The sequence below is a fragment of the Ovis canadensis genome, chromosome 14, assembly GCF_042477335.2.
Source record: "Ovis canadensis isolate MfBH-ARS-UI-01 breed Bighorn chromosome 14, ARS-UI_OviCan_v2, whole genome shotgun sequence".
In the NCBI taxonomy this organism is placed as follows: Eukaryota; Metazoa; Chordata; class Mammalia; order Artiodactyla; family Bovidae; genus Ovis; species Ovis canadensis.
This window is the reverse complement of record NC_091258.1, coordinates 18,097,470-18,118,725: the sequence shown is the minus strand read 5'-3', so window position 1 is coordinate 18,118,725 and position 21,256 is coordinate 18,097,470. Positions and strand designations below refer to the sequence as shown.

General features: G+C 46.9%; 1 protein-coding gene and 1 long non-coding RNA gene across 3 annotated transcripts in view; one reads left to right on the top strand and one right to left on the bottom strand.

The window, feature by feature from the left end:
• Positions 1 to 293: 293 nt before the first annotated feature.
• Positions 294 to 9,169, bottom strand: NUDT7 (nudix hydrolase 7). Of its 2 annotated transcripts, XM_069549629.1 has the most exons (4): positions 9,035 to 9,169; positions 7,341 to 7,494; positions 6,128 to 6,286; positions 294 to 1,537 (listed from the first exon to the last, which is right to left on the bottom strand). In XM_069549629.1, exons 1-4 carry the CDS (start codon positions 9,067 to 9,069, stop codon positions 1,169 to 1,171), a joined length of 717 nt encoding a protein of 238 aa, XP_069405730.1. In that variant the 5' UTR covers positions 9,070 to 9,169; the 3' UTR covers positions 294 to 1,168. The 2 variants fall into 2 exon arrangements, with proteins under 2 accessions (XP_069405730.1, XP_069405731.1); XM_069549630.1 differs by lacking the exon at positions 6,128 to 6,286 and having other exon boundaries at positions 9,035 to 9,137.
• Positions 8,503 to 21,256, top strand: part of LOC138418369 (uncharacterized) — a 38,192-nt gene continuing 25,438 nt past the window's right edge. Inside the window, exons 1-2 of the long non-coding RNA XR_011248522.1 lie at positions 8,503 to 8,889; positions 18,198 to 19,021. This is a non-coding gene — a long non-coding RNA (uncharacterized lncRNA). The remainder of the gene's footprint in view (positions 8,890 to 18,197; positions 19,022 to 21,256) is intronic.

Genomic DNA, 21,256 nt, shown 5'->3' with positions numbered 1-21,256 from the left:
GAGGGTTGTCCTTGAAACGAGTGTTTTTCTACTATCATATTAAGGCAGATAATCTGCCCTGATTGTCGGCCTCTCATGTTCTTTCAGCTATTTTGGATCATGACTGTCAAACCCCACCAACACCCAAAGCCATCGTGCGCATGTCCCGGGAACCGTATGTTAAATGTCGGATCATTCTGAGTTCTAATTACTGGCAACACCTAAAGTTTGGGTGAATATCCATCCAACTGTTTTCAAGTGTTATGGTGTATCATTCAGGCTATAGCTCTGCTGTAACAAAATGACCCCAATTACAGTCGCAGAAATGACAGAGTTTTCTTTTTCTCCCATGTAACAGTCCCACAGGAATAGCCCAGGATGGCGGGTTGCTTTGCTCCAGTCTTTCAGAGATCCAAGCTCTTACATCTTTTAGCTCTGACTTTCCTGCAGGAATTGTCTTATCTGTAAAGTCAAGGCTGGGTTGCAAATAAATCATGGAAAAGGCAATCGAGGGAGTTTGGTTTATCTCTTAAATTGAAATTGGCGATGACCAGCAAGAACGATTTCACATCCCATTGGCCTAAATTCAATTTCAGAGCTACATTTAACTGCACTGGAACTTAGTCAATGCCGGTTCTGCCTGGGGAGCTATGGGCTCAGCTTCAACTCTATAGCCAAGGGGAAGGAGGGTGTGTTCTGATGGCTGGTCAAGAGTTTCTGTCACATGTAACAGAGAGAGTGGGGTTGCCTCGTACAAATAAGATCAATGCCACATGGTCATACATTCAACAAATATTTTTTAAATATTGATTTTATTCATTTGGCTGTGCTGGGTCTTAGTTGCAGCATATAGGGTCTAGTTCTCTGCCCAGGGACTGAACTCAGGCCCCCTGCTTTGGAAGCTCAGAGTCTTAGCCACTGGACCACTTTCCTTACACACGTAAGACAAGTATTGTTACACAGATTGGGTGTGAAACTATGCAACAGTATAAACACATTTTTCTACTTTTGAAAGACTTGCTTTTTCAGACAGTAGAGGACAACTGGGGAAAAGTCAAGGATTTTTACCTTCAAGTTACAGTAAAAATATTCACACCTGTCAAATTCCAACAGCTGGTCGAATCATTGTTCCATGGCTAAGCCCACAAGAACACTGCTCAGAGAGTCATTTGGGTGTTGGTCTCATAAATCATAACTTGCTCAGAGCATGTTTCTGAGGCTTCAGGAAGGACTCTTCAGAGGGTGGAATCAAATCGCTGAGATTAAAGTCAACCTCAAAGGAGGGTTTTTCCCCCAAAACCACTAAGGCGATAAACACGGCACATCTTGCAGTCAGTCCCCGGATGCAGTATGTCACACCATGTTCAGGGTCCGTGTACTCAAAGCAGTGAACAATAACACGACGACTGCGGCGTGTCAGGTAGCTCTGATGGTACACACGGGGACGCAGGAAGTATTCCAGAGGCACCAGGAACACGTTCTTAACTTCATCCGGGTTAGGTCTGGCCTCAAAGTCGGAGTCTATAAATCCTACAACCGGAGTTATCCACATATCCTTCTGAAAGCAGAACAAGGAAGACGCTGAGATGTGAGAGATACCGTTTCAAAAAAAAAAAAAAAAAAGTATGTCTAAACGCATGCTGCTGCTGCATAAACTAAGCTCATAGGCCAAAGCAGTCCGTTACATAAAACTTCCTCTAAAACTAAACTTTATGTCCCTTAAATGGAGGTGTGGGCTTCCCTGGCTCAGTGGTAAAGAATCCGCCTGCCAATGCAGATTGGAGACAGGAGACGTGGGTTCGATCCCTGGGTCGAGAAGGTCCCCTGGAGAAGGAAACGGCAACCTACTCCAGTATTCCTGCCTGGAGAATCTCATGGACAGAGGAGCCTAGGAGGCTAGTGGCGGGGAGATTTCTGTTTATAACCACCACTGTTCTGAAATGAATGCAGGGTGCTGTTAGGTGAAAGATTCTACCTGGAGTCTGGCGGGGGAGGCCTGGGGTTTAGTGTAGGAGCTGATGGGGGCGGCATGACCTTGAACGAGAAAGGGAGACAAAACGGGGAATTCCTGAAAGAAAGTGAGTGGGGAAATCCAGGGAGACACTGTGGGGCTGGGCTCCTTCAGGAGGACCAATATGCCTGTGGGAGGTCTTGAGGGAGGGCAGTTAAGGCACGTTGAGGAGCAGTGATGACTCAGGCGGTTGACCAAATTAACAACGCAGTCAACATTTGGACCCGGAGCGGAGGAGGGGAGCACGGGCTCCAGACGTCCCTAAGGTGGGACCCTCACTGTGCTCGGCCTGCCTGACAGCCTTTTCTGTCACGTGGTCCCCCCAAGCAGCCACTGAGATGAACGCTCAGATGCCAGGGGTTTCTTAAGGAAGAGCTCGAGGACAAAGGGGTGAGGGTTGGAGCGGGGAAGCCAGGCAGGGATGCTGTGGGCAGCTCTGGGGTATAAAGTGTGCGTTGGTCTGTCCCAGGAGATGATGAGGGGGCTGGGCTTTCATGCCCCGCCTCTGCCTGGCCAGGAGTAAATCAAGACAGTGCTGACTCATGGGGGCAGGGTGCAGCTCCAGGAGCCTGAGGGCATGAATACTGGGAGAGAACCAGAGTGTGTGTGTCTGTGTGTGTGTCAGAAACACAGCCTAAGAGGACTGTTAGTGCATATATACAGAATCGAGAAAAGCGGCACCGATGAACGTACATGCAGGAAGGGAATGGAGCCGCAGACACAGAGAGCAGACTCGTGGACACAGAGGGGAAGCAGAGGGCGGGCGAAGGCAGAAAGCCCCATCGCTGGTGCACACTCCCGTGTGTCAGAGAGACAGCTGGCAAGGAGCTGCGTGTAACACATGGAGGCCGGCCTGGCGCTCCAGAGGGACGTGATTCATGTATAATTACCGCTTATTTTGCATTGTTGTATGGCGGAAACCCACACTACACTGTAAAGCAAATTTCCTCCAATTAAGAAATAAATTTTTAAAAAAAGCATCTGGACAGAGCCTGGAGCGCCGCTCACCGTGCATCCGTGGCTGCTCTCTCCACTCAAACCCCACAGCCTGTGGGCCCCTCGTCTAGAATCCATCAGCCTCCCCCAGGTTCTTCATAACAACCTGCTCCTGAAGAAGCTTTACCAATAGAAACTGGATCAGAAAAAAACTTGCCCATGGCCACACCCGGCTCCCACCTGGCAGAAGCCAGGATTCTACTCCAGGCCTGCTGCCCACACGCTGGAGTCGAGCACTGAAGTTCTGTCAAAATGCTGGTCACCAAATCTCCGAGCTGGCACACCAGCAAGCGGCTCGGAGACCACGGGGCAGCGTCCCCAGCTGTGGCTCAGGCCCTCCGGAGGTCTCAGGGCCACGCCTGTTAGGCAGGCGCCTGGGCAGGAACTTTACATGGCCAGTGCCAGCCCTTGAATTGGCATGTCAAGTCTAAGGCAGTTAGTGCAGGAAAGAAAAAGAATCAAAGCCTCAAAGGGTGATCACGGTTTAAGACTGAATGTTCTAGATGGGGAGTCAGGCACACTCAACAGGGTTCAAGCTTAGCAAAGTAAGAGAGACTGTGGAAACTTGTGGCTGAAACAGCAACTCTGCACATCCCATGTCTAAAAACACAGGTGTCTGAACTGGCAGGAAAACAGGTGGTATGTGGCAGACATCCCAGGACCCATAAGAGCCTGGATTTTGCCCATTTGCTGAGTTGAAATCCCACAGAGACTGGTTTCTGCTCTGGACATAGGATGAGCCGGGCTTAGGGCTCCTGGAAGAAGCTGCAGACTATTAGACACAGCCTCGGAAGTCAGGACACACCACTGAAATGTTACAGGAATCGGGCCTTCAGGAAGCCAAGGAAAGGATGGAGACTGGGAGTTATGGGCCACGCGTAGAGAAAAAGGAGAACTGTCCCTTGAGGCCTTTGCAGAGAGAAGCTCATACATGTATGATACAGTGACATGTATGAAGGTCGGTTGGGGGCTGGAAGGCCTGGGAGGGTTAACACCAGGGATAGGGGAAAACCAGTGACACCCCCAAAACATCTCCAGGCATTGCCGTGTGTGTGTTCCCCAAGAGAGAAAATTACCCCCAGTCAAGAATTAGAATTCTGACTGAATTAGATTAGGCTTCTAGGCATTAAATAAATGGCATTTTCGGACCATATTTAAAAGATTTGCAAAGTCCAAAAAACAAAACGACCCTCACTGGCACTTCTAAATACTGTACATCTTTCTTGAAAGCCTTTCTTCATTCTAATCTCTTGCTGGTGTGGCTGGCATTATAGCAGGAGCAGGTCATTTGAACACACACACACCTGTGAGGACTGTTGTATGCAATCCCCTTATGGGTGAACTCAGCAGCTCTGGGGACCTTGGAAATGGACTTACTCTCATTTAGGGAACGTATAACCATTACGTGTTTTGTCAAGAGAGTTCTAAAATAAATCTCTGAGACGTCCCAGGAGATTTGCAGTTATCCCCTGAAAAGGGCTTCCATTAGAAAACACAGAGGAAGTAACTGACACACGTCTTGTCTTAATCCCATGTTACTTTTCTGTCTCATTTCTTTCTCACTGAGGGCATATTTATGGAATGGCCTTTAGCTTCTTCCAAGCTAAATCTCCTGGGAGTGGTGACCTCTCTATTCTTAAAATGGACCCAATTAAGACAGATGTCAGCATCATTGATCATCACAAAGGGCAATCTGGCTTGCTAATTTTTAGGCATCAGTGGAATTCCTCCTTTGACATAAAAAGTCATATGAAAGCCCAATACTATTAAAAAAAATTTATACCTATTCTGATAGGTGATGAGTGAAGTTCACCTCTGGGGTATTATTCTTCCCCCAAGCCCGCAACCTTAGCTCAGCCAGGAGAACAGTATCAGATAAACCCAAATTGAGGAGCGTGCAAGAACACACCTGACCTGTGCCCCTCACAAGTGTCAAATCCATAAAAACAAGGGCAGTCTAAGAAACTGGCCCAGACCAGAGAATGAGGAGGCATGGCAAGCAAGAGCAACATGGTGTCCTGCGTGAGAGCCAGGGCAGAAAGGGGGACATCAGTAGAAAAACCAGTAAAAGGCAAGTAAAGCGTGGAGGTCAGGGACGGTAAAGTGCTGACACTGACTTCTTAGTTGTCACCAATGTACCACAGTGATGTCCGATGTCAGTAACTGGGGGACCTGAGCATGGCTACGTGAGAACTCTCTGTGAAATCAGTAACCATTCTAAAATTACAAGTATATATGAAAAATTTTAGACCAGTCAAATAATTCTGTTATGCACCTTTAAATTTACCCTATTTACTCCTTCTGCCCTCCTCCAGGGGATCTTCCCAACATGGGTTTGACCCCTGGGTTGGGAAAATCCCCTGGAGGAGGGCATGGCAACCCACTCCAGTATTCTGGCCTGGAGAATCCCACGGACAGAAGAGCCTGGCAGGCTGCAGTCCACGGGTCACCAAGAATCGGACACGACTGAAGCGCCTTAGCACGGCACGGCACTCCTACAGTCAGTCAGCATAAGAGACAGTGTTGTGATCAGCTCATGTGAAATAAGGTCCGGCTCTATCATTCCCAGGACCCCTTTTGTTGTTACGTTTGTTTGTTTCAAATATACTGTCAAATCTGCTTCAAACAGAAATGCACTTACAAGTAGTGACTGTTTCTAAACAGCTTCCCTAGATCTCAGGATATTGCTCAATCTTTGTGATATGGAGAAGCCTGGTTCCATGGTATGTGCAAAAATTAGTACCTTCAGTGGCCCCCGAGGGGCTAAAATTTGGTATGTAGCATGCTCAAGTGTGTGTTATTTTTTTTCAAGGGAATTCTCAAAAATAAACCCAAACTGGAGAAAACTGAATGTGAACTGAATGTTAACACTGAGGCATCTACAGGGTTCCATGGCACCCAGTCTGCAAACCGCTGATGGCGTTCAGCCCTTTCATTTCTGGATGGGGAAGGAGGGGCCCAGACAGGAAGTGGGGCTTGCCCAAGGCCTCTTTGCCCAGCGGGGGCCAAGTCCACGCAGGAGCCAGTCTCTTGACTCTGTACCGCACGCTTGAGGGTCGTGGGGTCATGGGATCCTGAAGATAGTCTATCTACTGTGAGCTCACGCGAGTCTAAGCAAGCCAGCTCCACCCCCAGCCTTACATCAAACGGCAGTGGCATCAGGCAGCAGACCACCTCCACTTGATGAGGACACAGCCCCACTTCCTCCTGGGCTTCCCGGAGAGCCGTGGCCACGTCGTCCGCGTCCGTAGGTTCGCACTTACCTCCAGGAAAGCAGACCTCTCCGGGTGACCTTCTCAGCTGGATATGGAAGGGAGAGAGCCGCCGTGTGGGATTCCAAGTTTGGAACCACTCACTCATTCAACAAGTATGTGCTGAATTTCTGCCTTGTGCCAGAGACCATTCCCATACTTGTGGCAACCAGTAGGGAATAAGACCAAAAAGAAAAGTTTTTCTTTTTTTTAAACTTGAGTCCTTTAAAAAAACTGAACTAGGAGAAACTACCCTCACTTCTGATTTTTCTCTCCTTGCCCTCCAAAGATAGCATACACACACACACACACACACACACACACACACACACAGATCTACACTGATGGAGAAAAAAGGCCGAACAAAAGGATAATGAAAAGCGCAGTGTTTTGAATGGATAACCTTTATCAAGTGCTTACTGGTCTGGGCACAATGCTTCAGATGGATTTCTTGTCAATGAGTCTGAACAGTTCTATAAGCAACTATTTTTTAAAATATTTTTTAAAATTGAGATGAAATGTTACTCCTTAAAAAACTTAAAAAAATATTTTTTAAATTGAAGTACAGTTGATTTACAATGTTGTGTTAGTTTCTGGTTTACAGCAAAGTGATCTGGATACACATACACACAATATACCTGGGGTGGGATTAATCTAAAACAGTGGCTCTTGGTGGGGGCAGTTTTACGTCCCCCATCCCTGCAAGAGAGTAGGCGATATCTGGAGACATATGTGGTTGTCACAAACTGTGTGTGTTGTCTGTGTGTGTGTTACGGTCTCTAGTGGATAGAGGCCAGGGATATTGTTAAACATCCCATAATGTATGGGGTAACTCTCAAAACAAAGAATTATCCAGCCCAAATGGCAATGGCTGGATAAGAAACCCTGGCATAAAAGTATTTTAAATTACTTGCTAGCTCAATTGCTTATTTGACTTTCCAAAACTTCTCCGTAAAAAGCCACATGATTCTGTGGCTTCATGTACCCCTTGAACATCACAACTTTGAAAACCCAGCTGAGAATCTGGAACCTCAAACTATGTGCTAGTGACCACATTTCAAATATCCTGAGACCTTAAGCTCAGGAACCTTTTCATCACTTACCTTCTCTGACCGGAGGGTGAACAACAGGTAAAGTTTCCCATCTTTAGCCAACAATGGTAGAAGGATCGAAAATTTGTTAGATGAACAGTGAGAATATTTGGTCCCAGAGTCATGCTTTTTCAAGCGGGCCTTAGCGTCATCGATCAAGCTGTTTCTAAAATGGAAACAAACCACACAGTTAAGTAACCAGAGTTATGATAAAAAGCTCCTAAACTGCATGATGTTTCTGCTTTGTTATGTGTCCTGGTATTTAGCATTTCTAGTCTCAGTGTGCTTTTTAATAATAGGACAGCAATAATAACACCCAAATCATGTGACCTTTGGTATGACAAAATGAGGCAAAAACTACTAAGAGCCCAGTTTAGTACCTGAGTTCACTTTAAAATCTAAATTAATTTTGAATGATGCTAAAATATTCTTTCAATCGTGCAATAGTTCAGTGCTGAAACCCACAGTAATACTCAGGAAGACAGATTTGCACAGCAAGTTCATTGTTACAAAGGTTACACCATCGTAAGGTTAAGGGCTTTCTCTTAACCTGGCCCTTATGTCACATTATCAAACCCTTGTCTTCAAATACCTTATAACACTGATTCCCAAACTTATGCAACAACAGAGTCACCCAGAGGGCGTGTTACAACACAGACTGCTGGGTCCACTTGTGACTTAGTAAAATCCAAGTATTTAGGCTTTAACCACACATTGTTCTCTGAGTCCATAACCATGGGTTAAGGCAGTTTTGTGTAAGGGGCAAAAGCAGGTGTTTAAGGGAGCCAGACTGGTTTCAAAGTGTTAGGACTGACCTCTTTAAGCCCCCCTTTCCTGATGTGTGACATGTTGAGGATGTTTGTAAGAATTAAATGATACAGTTCTGTGGCTGCCGTTTAAATGTCTCAGTCCTTAGATGCATAGTTGCTTGCCAGAGATGTCTGCTATTTCTTGCCTCTTTCTAGGAGGTAGGATGCTCAATAACGGAGTTAGGAAACTGCAGTGGGTGCTGAAAATGCCCAAATGGCCTGAAAAGAGTCACAGGCATGCTGGCACTGGAGGGGACTCCAGAGCACATCCTAGTGCACACAGGCAGGTGTCCAGAAAAGGAAACTAGAATTCCCGACCAGGAATGTGAGGGACGGCTTAAAAGTGTGGTGCCCAGGACTGACCAGAGGGACCAGCAGAAGCAACAGTCTGCAAAACCGTCCACATAAGGAGCTGGTGCTTGGAGTACTCGCCAAGTAAACACTACTGTCGGTACGTTCTGTACTACATTCTGGACATGGGCTCATCTCACCTTCTTTCCATGCTTTTCTCATTAACGTGAAAACACGATCACGTTCCAGGCTCAGAGAGTTTGTGTAACTGAGGCTGGAAGTAGCCCGGGGACCTTGACCCGGGCGCTGCCTGGTGCGGGCTCGCTGTCCGACGGCTGAGGCGCGGCGAGCGGAAGAGGGAAGCCCTCGGGGGCCGTGCGCCCACCAAGCGTGCAAACCCGGCTCTGTCTTTGGCTGGGGAAGGCGCGAAGGCCCGGGGACCCTGCGAGCTGCCAAAGGAGGTGAGCGTCCGAAGGCGGGCAGGCGGGACCCGCAACAAGTAGACAGAAAGCCCCGGCCACTCACGGCCCGCAACCTGTCCGGCCGCGCAGTGATCAAGGCAGGGCCAGGTCCGACTCGGGGTGCCAGCGGTCGGGGAGGTCTTACCTGACTGGTTCCTGGGGAGGGCCGGGTCGCGACATCGCCCTGGGAAAGTTCGCTTCTTGCCAGCAACGCCTCCCAAGGAACTCTGCCGGACGAGCATGCGCAGAGCAGCTCCGGGCCTGGAGCGGGGAGAGAGGCGGGGCCCGGAGCCGGGGCGGGGCCTGGCTTAGGTCGCGGGCGGGACCGAGAGCCGCAGGCTGAAGACCGGGGCGGGGCGGGGCTAGTGGGGCGGGGCGAGGCGTGGGGGCGGGGCTAGTGGGGCTTAAGGCCCCGCCTTCCTGGTCGCGCAGGGCTGCTTCCTGCTTTCCCTCAAAGGCAAGAGCTAAAGGAAGAATTCTGAAATTGACAATTGTTGAAAAGGGGGAAAGGGGGAGAATGCAGTGCTGGTGACTTGGAGAGTTCTAACATTCGTGCTCACCGTTGCTAGGAGGTCAAGTTGGTTCGATTTTTCTGAACAGCAGTCCGCACATGTTTACCCAGCACCTACTTTGTGCTGGATGCAGGCCCGACGGTGAGTGAACAGACAACACGGAGCTTACAGTCAAATAGGAGAGAGGGAGACAGAACTCAGACAATTACCTAGATGAAGCCCTTAGTCTCTGGGGAGCATGTGAGGGAGAAGCAAATCAGAGAAGGCTTCCCAGAGAGACTAGTATCCGAGCTGACCCGGAAAGCTCCTGTTCTTGAAGTGTCGTCCTGGGAGAAGCCGCGACCGTCCACATCAGCAGCGTCCGTGTGCTGTTAAAAATGGATAGACTCTCGGGTCCCACCCAGGAGATGCTGGATCGGAGGGAAACTGGGTATAGAGCACAGTGAGCTGTATTGTAGGGGGGTTCTGTTGCTCCGAGAGGGAGAAGGGCAGGGGGAGAGTTTCAGGAAAAAGAATGAATTTGTGCAAAGATCCGAGAAGTAGCTGAAGAAGACCAGTGAGAGGGAGCCTGGTTTGAGCTTTCATTCAAGAGGTTAATTCAGAGACGGAAGGCTAAGGCTGACTTCTCCATCCTGCACAGGAGGTGCAATGCCCAGGACCCCCCAGAATTTCAGGACTCCATGACAAATGTTTTAATTTTCATTTCTTTCCTTTCTTTTTTTGCCACGTTGAATGGCCTATGCAGCGAAAGCACCAAGTCCTAACTACTGGATTGCCAGGGAATTCCTTAACTTTCTTTCAAAGGAAGAAAATGAATATAATAAGAAGCAGTATATAATAATGAATTCTGCTTGGGTTATATTCATCTTTAACCAATGCAGTCCTAAAATAATATTCATTTTATTATTTAAAGGAGAAAGGTCCATAAAACCAAAGTTACCTAGGGCCCATGAAAAGTACAATGTAGCCCTGGTTGAGGGAGTGTTGGGCCACAGTTTCCAAGACCTCCAAGACCACTGAGCTCAGCTGTTCACCTTGCCAGTTTGCCAAGGCTGGGAAAGCCCAAACCAAAAGGTTGATGGCATCCTAAGAATTGTTGGGAGCCAGTGTGAGGAGCTCTGCCCATGGCAAAGGTCATGAGGAAGGAAGCTTGGCATATGCAAAGGCGTGATCAAGCCTCAGGAAACCCCCTGTTCCCGAGCATCTACCCCCAAAACCAGAGTACTTTACAGGGAGCTCTCCCCCATAACCATTTCTCTCAGAGAAGGAGTTAACTTGCAGCTCCAGTTAATAAAAATTCCTGGGCGTGACAAGAGCGTTTCAACTTAGGAACTCTGGAGGTTCTCTGGCCTGCCTGATCAGGCTCGTCCGGCCACATGTGATTGTTTACAGCCTCCCACTGTGACAGGCACGGGATGTTTTAAAACTTTCTAAATACAGACTCTTTTGAGAAGTTAGAAGATCATTAGTATAGTATTAGTAGGTTGATTAGGAATTATATTGGTGAAGGGTTTTTTCATTTGTCCTGCCAATAATTACTGCTGATTCCCTGCCCTGGGTGTGACAAGGATGTCTCAGGTCAAACCTCTCTGCTGACAGACTAGCTTGTGTGACAACCTCTCAACCATAAACAGCACAGAGTTTGGAGTATTAGCATAGGGCTTTTTTCATTGATGAGTCAATGACTGCCATCAGGCCTCCATATCCTTAGGCACCTGGGAATATGTTAATCAATGTATTTGGAATATAGAAAAGGAAATATAGTAGTTTTTGATGTTAGCAATACTAGACTTTTTGAGTTAATGAATCTTCTCTTTTGTTATAGATCACTGTACTTTGTTATAAATCACTATAAATCACTGTGTCCTTGCTATGCAAAAATGTAACTTTATCACTATCTTAAAACAAAATAGATCTTAAGGGGAACATTGGTGAAGGGTTTACATTTGTTGAGCCAATATTTTCTGCTAAATCTCCATATTCCTGCCCTTATAATGAATATAACTAGCATATAGGAGAAATAAGTATTAACCTTTAAGATGAATCACGTTAAACCGTAAGTTAAGTAAATTCCTTTCTTTATTGTAACTCACTACACCCTCACCCTATAGGAATGCAACTTTATTTGGAGGGTGGCACCTGATTTAAGAAAAAATTACCCCTGGAAAAATAAGTTTTCTGGTTAACTGACCGGTATCAGAAAGGGCCGTAAAATGTCAGCAGACCTCATGGCTAAAAGATGATGAAACTCATAAGACCTTTGTATAATTTTATATGAAGCACCTGGTTGTGACAAGGGTCAGGTCTGCTGACCCTCGCGTGACTCTGTATTCATCCCTATGTATAACAAAAAGGTATATAAACAAACCTGAAAAATAAAGAAATCGGATCAGTTTCTGGAAAGACTGATTCCCCCGTGTCGTTTCTTTCTTGCTCCCCGTTTTCCTGGCTGAATTCCCATCTGAAATGTGGGTACTCACCAAGCCTGCTAATTCTGCCTGGGCTTCTGAGATCGGACCAGGGAGGCCTCAGTGCCTCCTCTCCTTTGGGAGAATGGAAAGACGCCTGTGGCCTATGTAGGTGGTGATTGGGATTCCATGTAAACCAGTTATTCAGCCTCTTTTCTCCACTAATTCTCCTACTACACTATCTGTTTCTAATCTCCCTCTATATCTGTAATTAAGTAAGTTTTTCCCAGGACGCCGACTCCGTCCCCACCTTCGAATCACCCTGGATCCACCGGGGCTGGACCCCGGCAAAGAATTGTGATGCTAGTTTTTCTCTTAAATGTTAGTGTGCTTAGTCCTCTGAGCAACCCCGTGAAGTAAGGTTATTCCCACAGAGGTTTTTCCATCCTCACTCTCCAGATCAGGAAATTTTAAAATGTGTCTTGCTTTGGGAACTTCCCTAGTGATCCAGTGGTTAAGACTGGATGCTTTCCATGCAGGGGGTGTGGGTTCCATTCCTGGTCAGGGAACTAAACCCATATGCTGTGGGCATGGCAAAAACACAAACAATATCTTGCTTAAGGTCACACAGCTAGGGTTTAAGGTTAGATCATTCTGACCTCTGAGTTCTTTTATTTTGATGCAACCTCTCACAAGCAACTGGCCTGTGAATTATGTGGATCTGATTGGCAATGAGAAAGAGATGAATCGACATATCCATTGCAGAGATACTTTGTGCCAGGCACGTCTAAAGTGCAGCCCCCTGACCCCCAAGACCTCTTAGTCTGTTGGGGATGATAATGAATGTGCAGTGTGCTCTAGCTCTGTATAAAAAGAGAGTGAAGATGGAGTTGGGGGCTGGAGATTATTGTTCAAGCATTCTATTTTCTCTTCTTTTGCCCATCCTTTGGTTGAACCCTCCTTTTGAAGATGAACAAACTGAGGCTCAGAGTGGGTCAGTGCCTTGCCCCACACAGCAGGGAGCTGGCACTTGAGTAGGTTTTGAGGGCTAGGTGGGGTTTCAAAGGGCCAAAGTGGGGGCAGTGGCATTCCAGGCAGAGGGAACAGCAGAAACCAAAGCTTGAGTGAAGAGTTTCAGAGAGTCAAGGAGTGCAGCGTGGCTGGAACCAAAAGGGCAACTTGCAGACTGGAGCCCTGGGAACAGAGGAGAAAGCTTTGGAAATCACAGCAAGATGGAAGTTGAACTTCTTTCTGAAGGAAGAGGAATGAACAGGTCTGGGTTTTCAGGAAGATCTCTGCAGAATCAGGTTGGGAGATGGATTAGAAGTGAGGAGAAACTGGGGGGCAGTTGGAGGCAGGAGTTCTTCTAAAAGTCCAGACTGAAAGAACCAGAAAAAAAAAAAAAAACTTTAAACCTTCTGATAAATACCTATCCCTTCTCTGACGTCAGAAAGGAGGGAGTCTGGATTGCCTTCGTGTAAAAACAGCATCCTTAGCTGCTTTGCTGTGTACCAAGGCTAAATGCAGGGCATCTGCTTTCAATCAGAAATACTGTTGGAAAAACACTTAGCTGTTAGGCTTTTGTAATGCTGGAAGCCGTAGCACAGGGGGCATCACAAGGTAAAATGCATCTCTCTCTCTCTCTCTCTCTCTCTCTCTCTCTCTCTCTCTCCATATATATATATATCTGCAAAACAATACAGGCTTCAAGGTTAATGGGCAGTGTCTTCTAGGGGAAATAATTTGTCTCTGTAGCTTTTGCACACAGATTTGTTGGTAGCGACATAAATTCTCGAAACTGCGTTGAAGAAAAACAAAGCTATAAAAAGGTTCAGGCCAGCCTGCAAAGCCAACACCTCCATGTGCATTTCAGTCAAAGAGGCACATCCCGAGGACTGCAGATAAGGTCCACCCACCTGGAAGCTTAATTTGAGCAGCACCTTAAGGCCATGTCTGGGTGGTGCAGAGATCAAGAAAATACCAACCAGCCTTTGCAGCAAAGGATGTCTGGGGAAAAAGACCTACAATTAGCTTTAATGCCAGAAAAGTGCTCTAATCTAGGAGGGTGGGGGCAGAGTACTCTGGAGAGTGAGGAGAAGTGGGGAAGGGATTAATTCTGCCTGGGAGGAGGCAGTGGGCTCCAGGTAGAATGTGGAGGGAAAGTAAGATAATAGGAAACACTAAGCATTTAGTGTTATTTTCCCAGGAAATAAAGCTCAAGTATAGTGGGAATTCCTAATAATGTACTTTCACGGCCTTGAGAAATTTCACAGAAATAGCGCCTGGAAAAACAGCATACGTTAAGAAAGTGTGTTTTTCTTAAGAATGATCTCCTTGTTACAAACCTCAAGGCCAGCCCCAGAAGGGAGTATGACTGGGATCATGAAAGCGTGGATCTTGGAACACCGGGTCGGTGTCAGGCATGAACGCTGCCTACGCACTTGCTAATTGTTCCCGAGACTAGCCCAGAAGGGACCAGTCTGGGGTAAAACAAGGAGATTTGGACTATGTCGGTGTAGTGTCTGAGAAAGATAAGATCAAAGACAGTCTTGCAGTCTGCACAAAGGAACAGAAGCTGGACTACGAGTGGACGCTGCACCGCAGTCCAGTAGAGGCTGCAGGCCCCCTGACCCGCTGCACCAGATTTTGTGTTGTCTTCATTCTCGTCGCTCGCTTCTCGACCATTAGGGCAACACTCAAGAAGTGGGAGTTTCCTCTGCTCCTTCCTCAGTTTGCTAGGGTCTCTAAACTCCTGCTGGGAAGTGTCTGAGGGGAGCTTTCAGGTTCTCTCTCACGTATCTGTCAGGGGATGATGGTTACAATTGCTGGGCTGGGCCCTGCAGACACGTCTCCATCACCTCCCTCCACCCCCCACCCCTCTCCCCAGCAAATCAGAGAGAGTTAAGGAGGCACAGACTTGCCCCTTCTATCAGAGGAAGCTGTATTTATTTACTTTTGGCTGCACCGGGTCTTCGTTGCTGAGTATGGGCTTTCTCTAGTTGTGGCAAGCTTTCTCTAGCTGGGGTTCGAGGCCTTCTTATTGTGCTGGCTTCTCTTGTTGTGGAACATGGGCTCTAGACATGTGGGCTTCAGCAGTTGCAGCCGGGGGGCTTAGTTGCCCTGCAGCATGTGAAATCTTCCCGGAGCAGGGATTGAACCCACGTCCGCTGCTTTGGCAGGCAGATTCTTAGCCACTGGACCACCAGGGAAGCCCTAGTAGAGGAAGTGGACAGAGTTCTTTGAAGATTAGGTTGAAACAGAAATTCCTTTTTGAACAGGTCAGGGGTCCTCAGTCTTGAAAATTATCCTGCGGCAAGGATGCTGTGTGGACATCTAAGCGCCCTGAATCCCACCCCACAGGTACTTATCTCAGGGTGGAAATTCATCTAGGAACATGCATTTCTGAGCAAGCTTCTAGGCGATTCTGATGTACCAGTGAAGGCACTAGTTTAAATGCTCCCAAGGGAGTGCTCCCAAGGGAGATGAGGTGTTCGATGCTGAAAGGATAAAAGTCACCACCTTCTAACACTGGGTGATGTAGCAGCCCTAGAGGGAAGGCAGATGGGGGCCACCCAGTGCCAGGAGCCATCATTCCTGGTAGCAATGGGACAATTTTCCTTTAAGGGCTTGGGAGCTGGCAACTCAGGCAGGTCCATCTCAGCAGAGACTCCAGGGCAGTTGAGCGGATTGTTCTGTACAAAGTTAGCTGGGGTGGACAGATCCCTACTTAATGCGGTTCTTGCATTTTGGTAAAAGATCCATTTAAAAAAAAAAAAAAAAGACTCATTGTGACCCCATGGACTGTAGCCCACCAGGCTCCTCTGTCCATGGAATCCTTCAAGCAAGAATACTGGAGTGGGTTGCCATTTCCTTCTCCAGGGGATCTTCCCAACCCAAGTATTGAACCCTGGTCTCCTGCATTGCAGGCAGATTCCTTGCCATCTGAGCCACCAGGGAAGCCCCACTGAAGGGAAAGAGTCTGTGAATTTGGTTCAGCATGTTTTCAAAGTTGAGTGCCCATTCTTGGGCTCAGCATCAAGTTGGATGTTGGAAATACAGGGACAGTGGACAGTTGGTCCTTATTGTTGAGGATTTTGATGTCAAATATGGCAGCAAGTAATTTTGGTCTGCACAGAAATCTTCTGGGTGTAATCGAACATGTAGTTTCTTGGGTTACTGCCTCATGTGCAAGGCAAATACATCTGCATTTGTGACCAGATCCTTGGGTGATTCTGATACAAGTCTAAACTTTGAAAGGGGGAGAAATGGAACTTGAATATGGAAAAAATAAAAGAGTAAAAATCAGTCAGACCCAGGAAGTCTGGATAGACACTGGAGCCAAGAAGTCAGTGACCTGAGACAGTCCTTGATTTTTCTGGCAGCAGGTGTGGACTGGGAACAAAAGATTAGATAGGGATTATTGGAAAAAATGCTTCTAGAACGGCCCCAGACTACACAAGTGTAAATCGCTGGGAATTTATTTCCCAGTACTGCCAATACGATTTTTCAAAGTAATTCGTGATGCTTTTTCATTCATGTTTAATTTTCATTGTGTAATAACAATAAAACAGATATATGCTTGCATATTAAGATGCCTTAAATCTCTGAGTTTCTTTGATCCAGGCCTGCCAAAAACTGACAATAACTGATGAGCGCCCATCTTTCACAGATTCCTCTACTCTCGTCAGGTCTTATCTCTGTGCACCTTTAGAAATGAGATAAAGATTAGTTATATTTGATTCCTTAACAGTCATGTAATCTTTGTGTAATGGAACAATCAAGTAGGTTTAATTGCCAGTAACAACTGTGCTGGGAAATTTGTAATCTAAATGAAGGCTCAGCCTAGGATGCACGGAATGGCATGACTGCGCAACACGATGAGAAGCAGGCTGGTCTCAATTAGCTTGTGAATTAGTTAGCAAATTGGCTTAAGGTTTTCCAGTGCATGTGGGAAGCTCAGCCTCAGTGGAAGAAACAGATTTTACTCTACAGTGAGTTCTGCAGAATTCCTCTGTGCCTTCACGTTGGCCTTGAGTCTGCCCACCAGGAACTCAGCATTCAACCCTGATTGAACCCCTTTGCTTGTAAAGGTTGGTAAGAGGAGATAGAAACTTACATCCCTCCCCAGTCCAGACTCCACCACTTACCTAGCATGGTGCCTTCTCTGATCCACTCTTTCTGCCTCAGCAGAAAGCATGCCATCTGTGCTCTGTTCTTGGGGACTACACTCTGGCCTGCAGCCTCTCTTGGTGTATCTGGGATAATGAACGCTGTGAGGTGGACAAACTCTTTAACAAGGATGCCATCCATCTGCTGCTAGCCTCTGGTTCCATGTTGACCCTTTGGCCGGGTTGTGTGGTTTGTTTTTTTTTTTAATATTTTAAAAAATTAGTTAATTAATGTATTTTTGGCTGGGTCGGGTCTTTGCTGCTGCCCCGGCTCCTTCTCCAATTGTGGGGCTACTCTCTAGTTGTAGCATGTGGGGCTCTCATTGCAGAGGGCTCTCCTGCTGCAAGGCTCTGCCATACGAAGGCTTCAGCCACTGCAGCGCGTGGGCTCAGTAGTTGCCGCGTCCAGGCTCCGGAGCACAGGACCATCAGTTGTGGTGCACAGGCTCAGTCGCTCTGTGGCCAGCGGGGTCCTCCAGGATCAGGGATTGAACTGTGTCTCCTGCATTGACAAGAGGACTCTGCACCGCTGAGCCACCAAGGAAGCTCCGGGCTGTCTCAGAAAGACCACACAATAGTCTTGTTAGGGCTGGAGGGCATTGGCTACAGTTTAAGGTCTTCAGGGGAAGCCAGAAAAGAACATGGGCTATCACGGAGTAATTTCAAGGGTCTGATGGTGGAGGATTCTACTTCTAGCAGCCACTGTCCAGCGGGACGTTCTACAATGATGGAAATGCTCTCTGTTGGCACTTTCTAATGAAGTGACGGGTAACCGCATGTGGGTATTGAACACTTGAAATGTGGCTAATGTGACAGAACTAAATTTTAAACTTTCGTTTTTAAAATATTTATTTATCTGGTTGTGCTGGGTCTTAGTTGTGACATGAAGGATCTCCTATCTTCCTTGCTGTGTGCACGATCTTTAGTTGCAGCGTGTGGAATCTAGTTCCCTGACTGGGGATCAAACCCAGGCCCCCCGCTTGGGAGTGTGGAGTCTTAGCCACTGGACTACCAGGGAAGCCCCTAAATTTTATTTACTTTTAGATAATTTAAAGGGTCATATGTGGCTTGTGGCTACCATATTAATACAGTCAGAGGGTTGTAATTTCTAAATTTCCTTCTATCTTGCCATCTTCTTAGAAATATCAGCTCATGTCCTCTTAACTTGCTTTGAGAAAAATTCCTGAAATTTTTATTTATTTATTTATTTTGCCCCCTAGGGTATTGTATGGATGTGAGAGTTGGACTGTGAAGAAGGCTGAGCACTGAAGAATTGATGCTTTTGAACTGCGGTGTTGGAGAAGACTCATGAGAGTCCCTTGGACTGCAAGGAGATCTAACCAGTCCATTCTGAAGGAGATCAGCCCTGGGATTTCTTTGGAAGGACTGATGCTACAGCTGAAACTCCAGTACTTTGGCCACCTCATGCGAAGAGCTGACTCATTGGAAAAAACGTTGATGCTGGGAGGGATTGGGGGCAGGAGGAGAAGGGGATGACAGAGGATGAGATGGCTGGATGGCATCACTGACTCGATGGACGTGAATCTGAGTGAACTCCGGGAGTTGGTGATGGACAGGGAGGCCTGGCGTGCTGCGATTCACGGGGTGGCAAAGAGTCAGACATGACTGAGCGATTGAACTGAGGGTATTTGGGGGAGATGGAGCTGAATGCCAGCATCACTATTTCTTTTCTTTTACAAAGAACGTAAGCTCACATTCCCCTCCATGGGCACCCATTCCTCTCCCACCACCTATCACATTAGTGAGGGCACTGAAACTGGCTTTTAGTTTTACTGGTGACAATAAGCTGTTAACAACAAAGTGCCTATTTATACCTGCTCCGTGGCATGAGCTGTGTTGATTTATATGTTGTTAACGACAACTAGACATCATACTACTCGTTAAAGAATTAATATTGTGGATGGAAGAATAAAGTAGTTCCCAAAGTATGTTCCAAGCGACCTCAGACAGATGATGTGCGCTCTACGAAGGCATGGCAGCCACATTCATTTTGGGAAGTCTGTGTTTGGTCCTACTCTTGCAGGTATGCAATCTATTTTAATATGTCTCATCTTTAATTGTGTGATAGTACTTTTAGCGACAAAAGCAAGTTTACCTGGGAACAGTCAGAGGAATTGCCATTTCGGCTATATAAAAATGGCAGATTGTAGGCAAAACCAGAAGACAAAGAAGGGGAATTTTTTCTTATACGGAAATAGAGTGGGGGACAGGGCTGTAAAAACCACAGAGTCCATTGGAGGAGATTAGGAGCCCAGTGTGTGGAGGTTTCTCATTGGAGGAGGTTGGGAGCCCAGTGTATGAAGGTTTCTCATTGGAGGAGATTGGGAGCCCAGTGTATGGAGGTTTCTCATTGGAGGAGATTGGGAGCCCAGTGTATGGAGGTTTCTCATTGGAGGAGATTGGGAGCCCAGTGTATGGAGGTTTCTCATTGGTGAAGTTGCCCCAGTCTCTGATTGGCTGGGCTATCAGGCCGAGAGACCTCTTCCTCTTCCTGCTGGACCGCAGAACAGGCGACAGCTCTCTGTGGGAGATGCAGGTACTGTCTAGTCCTGCGTGGAGTCATTGGCTTCGCATGTCAGGGACATGGCACCTCCACCTTCGGGCCTGTCTTGACTCCAGTTTTACCGGAAGTTTCATTAATTCCACACTCGGTGAAGTTTTCAAAATATTCAGCTGTAAAGAAATCTACTTCACTTTGTTCAGCCCAACTTTTCTCTGATGTACTTGGCCACAGACTTCTTTTTGCCCCCGTGATACCCATGAACATTGATTTGAACTGGTGTCCCGTGTTTTGTTGGTGAATGTAGCACTTTGAGTGGTGCTACATTAGTGTGATGGGTAAGGATATAGGGGAAGGATGAATATTGCCCCTGAGGATACAGGGCCAACTTCACGGAGAAGCCTGCTGCTGCTTCCATTCCGTTAACCTACGTTGTTTTTCTTCAGGGCATTCATCACTGGATGATATAATGCATAGTTCAGTTCAGTTCAGTTCGGTTCAGTCGCTCAGTCGTGTCCAACTCTTTGCGACCCCGTGAATTGCAGCATACAATTAGTTTTCCTTAATTCTCTGGTCCTCCTCCCGCCCCCTCCCAAAATCTAAGCTCCAGTAGGGAGGGAACAATGTGTTAATATCTTTTCCTCACTGCTCTTGCTGCACCACCTAGATTGTCAAGGCATGACTTTTGACTGAATTTGGAAAAGAAAACATTTCAACTGGGCTTTAAAGGGGAAGAAAGATTTTGAGGGGCTAGATGTTCATTCTGGAAGGAAGGAGAAGCACAGAAGAATAAAAGCAATTAACGAGTTGTCAAGAAGGTGGCTTTGTTTGAAGCCAGACTGCCATCTCCCAGGGGCAGGAAATAACACTGCAAGGGTTCACTGAGGCCAGTACATAAATTGAGAGAGGGGTGGTGGTGGTGGTGGTGGTGGTGGCGGGCTCGCTTTATAGGAGCATTTTCTAAGAGGGGCAAGATATTGGTGGTACCTCACTATCTCCAGAGAGTGCTAGATTCTTTACTGGGGAAGAGACACTGTTGAGGGAGTGAGCCACTCTGTTTTCTGGCATTCTGGCCAGTTTACTTACATACAAATAAATCCATTGATAAATATGCATGGTGATATGCATGCATGATATATACCTGGTATCTGCTTTTATACATTTTTATAAAATTATGCATTTAGAGTGAACTTGCACCAGTGTGTCTACATGGAAGCCAAATTCATAACCTGAAACACGCACAACCAGTGGCTCTCAAAGGTTGCCGTCTTTATAAACTCGTCTCGGACGTAGAGAAGATGAGTCATCCTTCTGGGAAAAGGGCATCAGCTGTCAGGCTGTGTTTCCTCTTTGCTTTCTCATTTAGAATACAGATGTGCTTTAGAGACAGGGACAAAGAGCAGAATATGTTTCTTTTCATGTTGTTTGTCTTTTTTCATAATGAAAAGCAATGGCTTGTTCCTCAAATAGATGCTGGGCTGCTAACTAGGCTAATTTGTACAGCCTGATGGGAAATGAGATGTTCATGGTTTTGACAATGTGTCGTCTTCTGACCTTGTGTAGGGATTAAAATGTACATCCTGTTCGCTTTAGGTAAGAACGTACTGCCCACAGCATCTTCCTCAACCTTGACAGCCTGGGCTAGTTTTTCCTCCCTGACCCTCAGCCAAAGTCTCCTGAGTTTTATGCTCCTTAGTGCCTCGCCCCCTTCCCCCCCACCTCTCACCACGCCCCCCACCTCTCGCCACCCCCCCAACC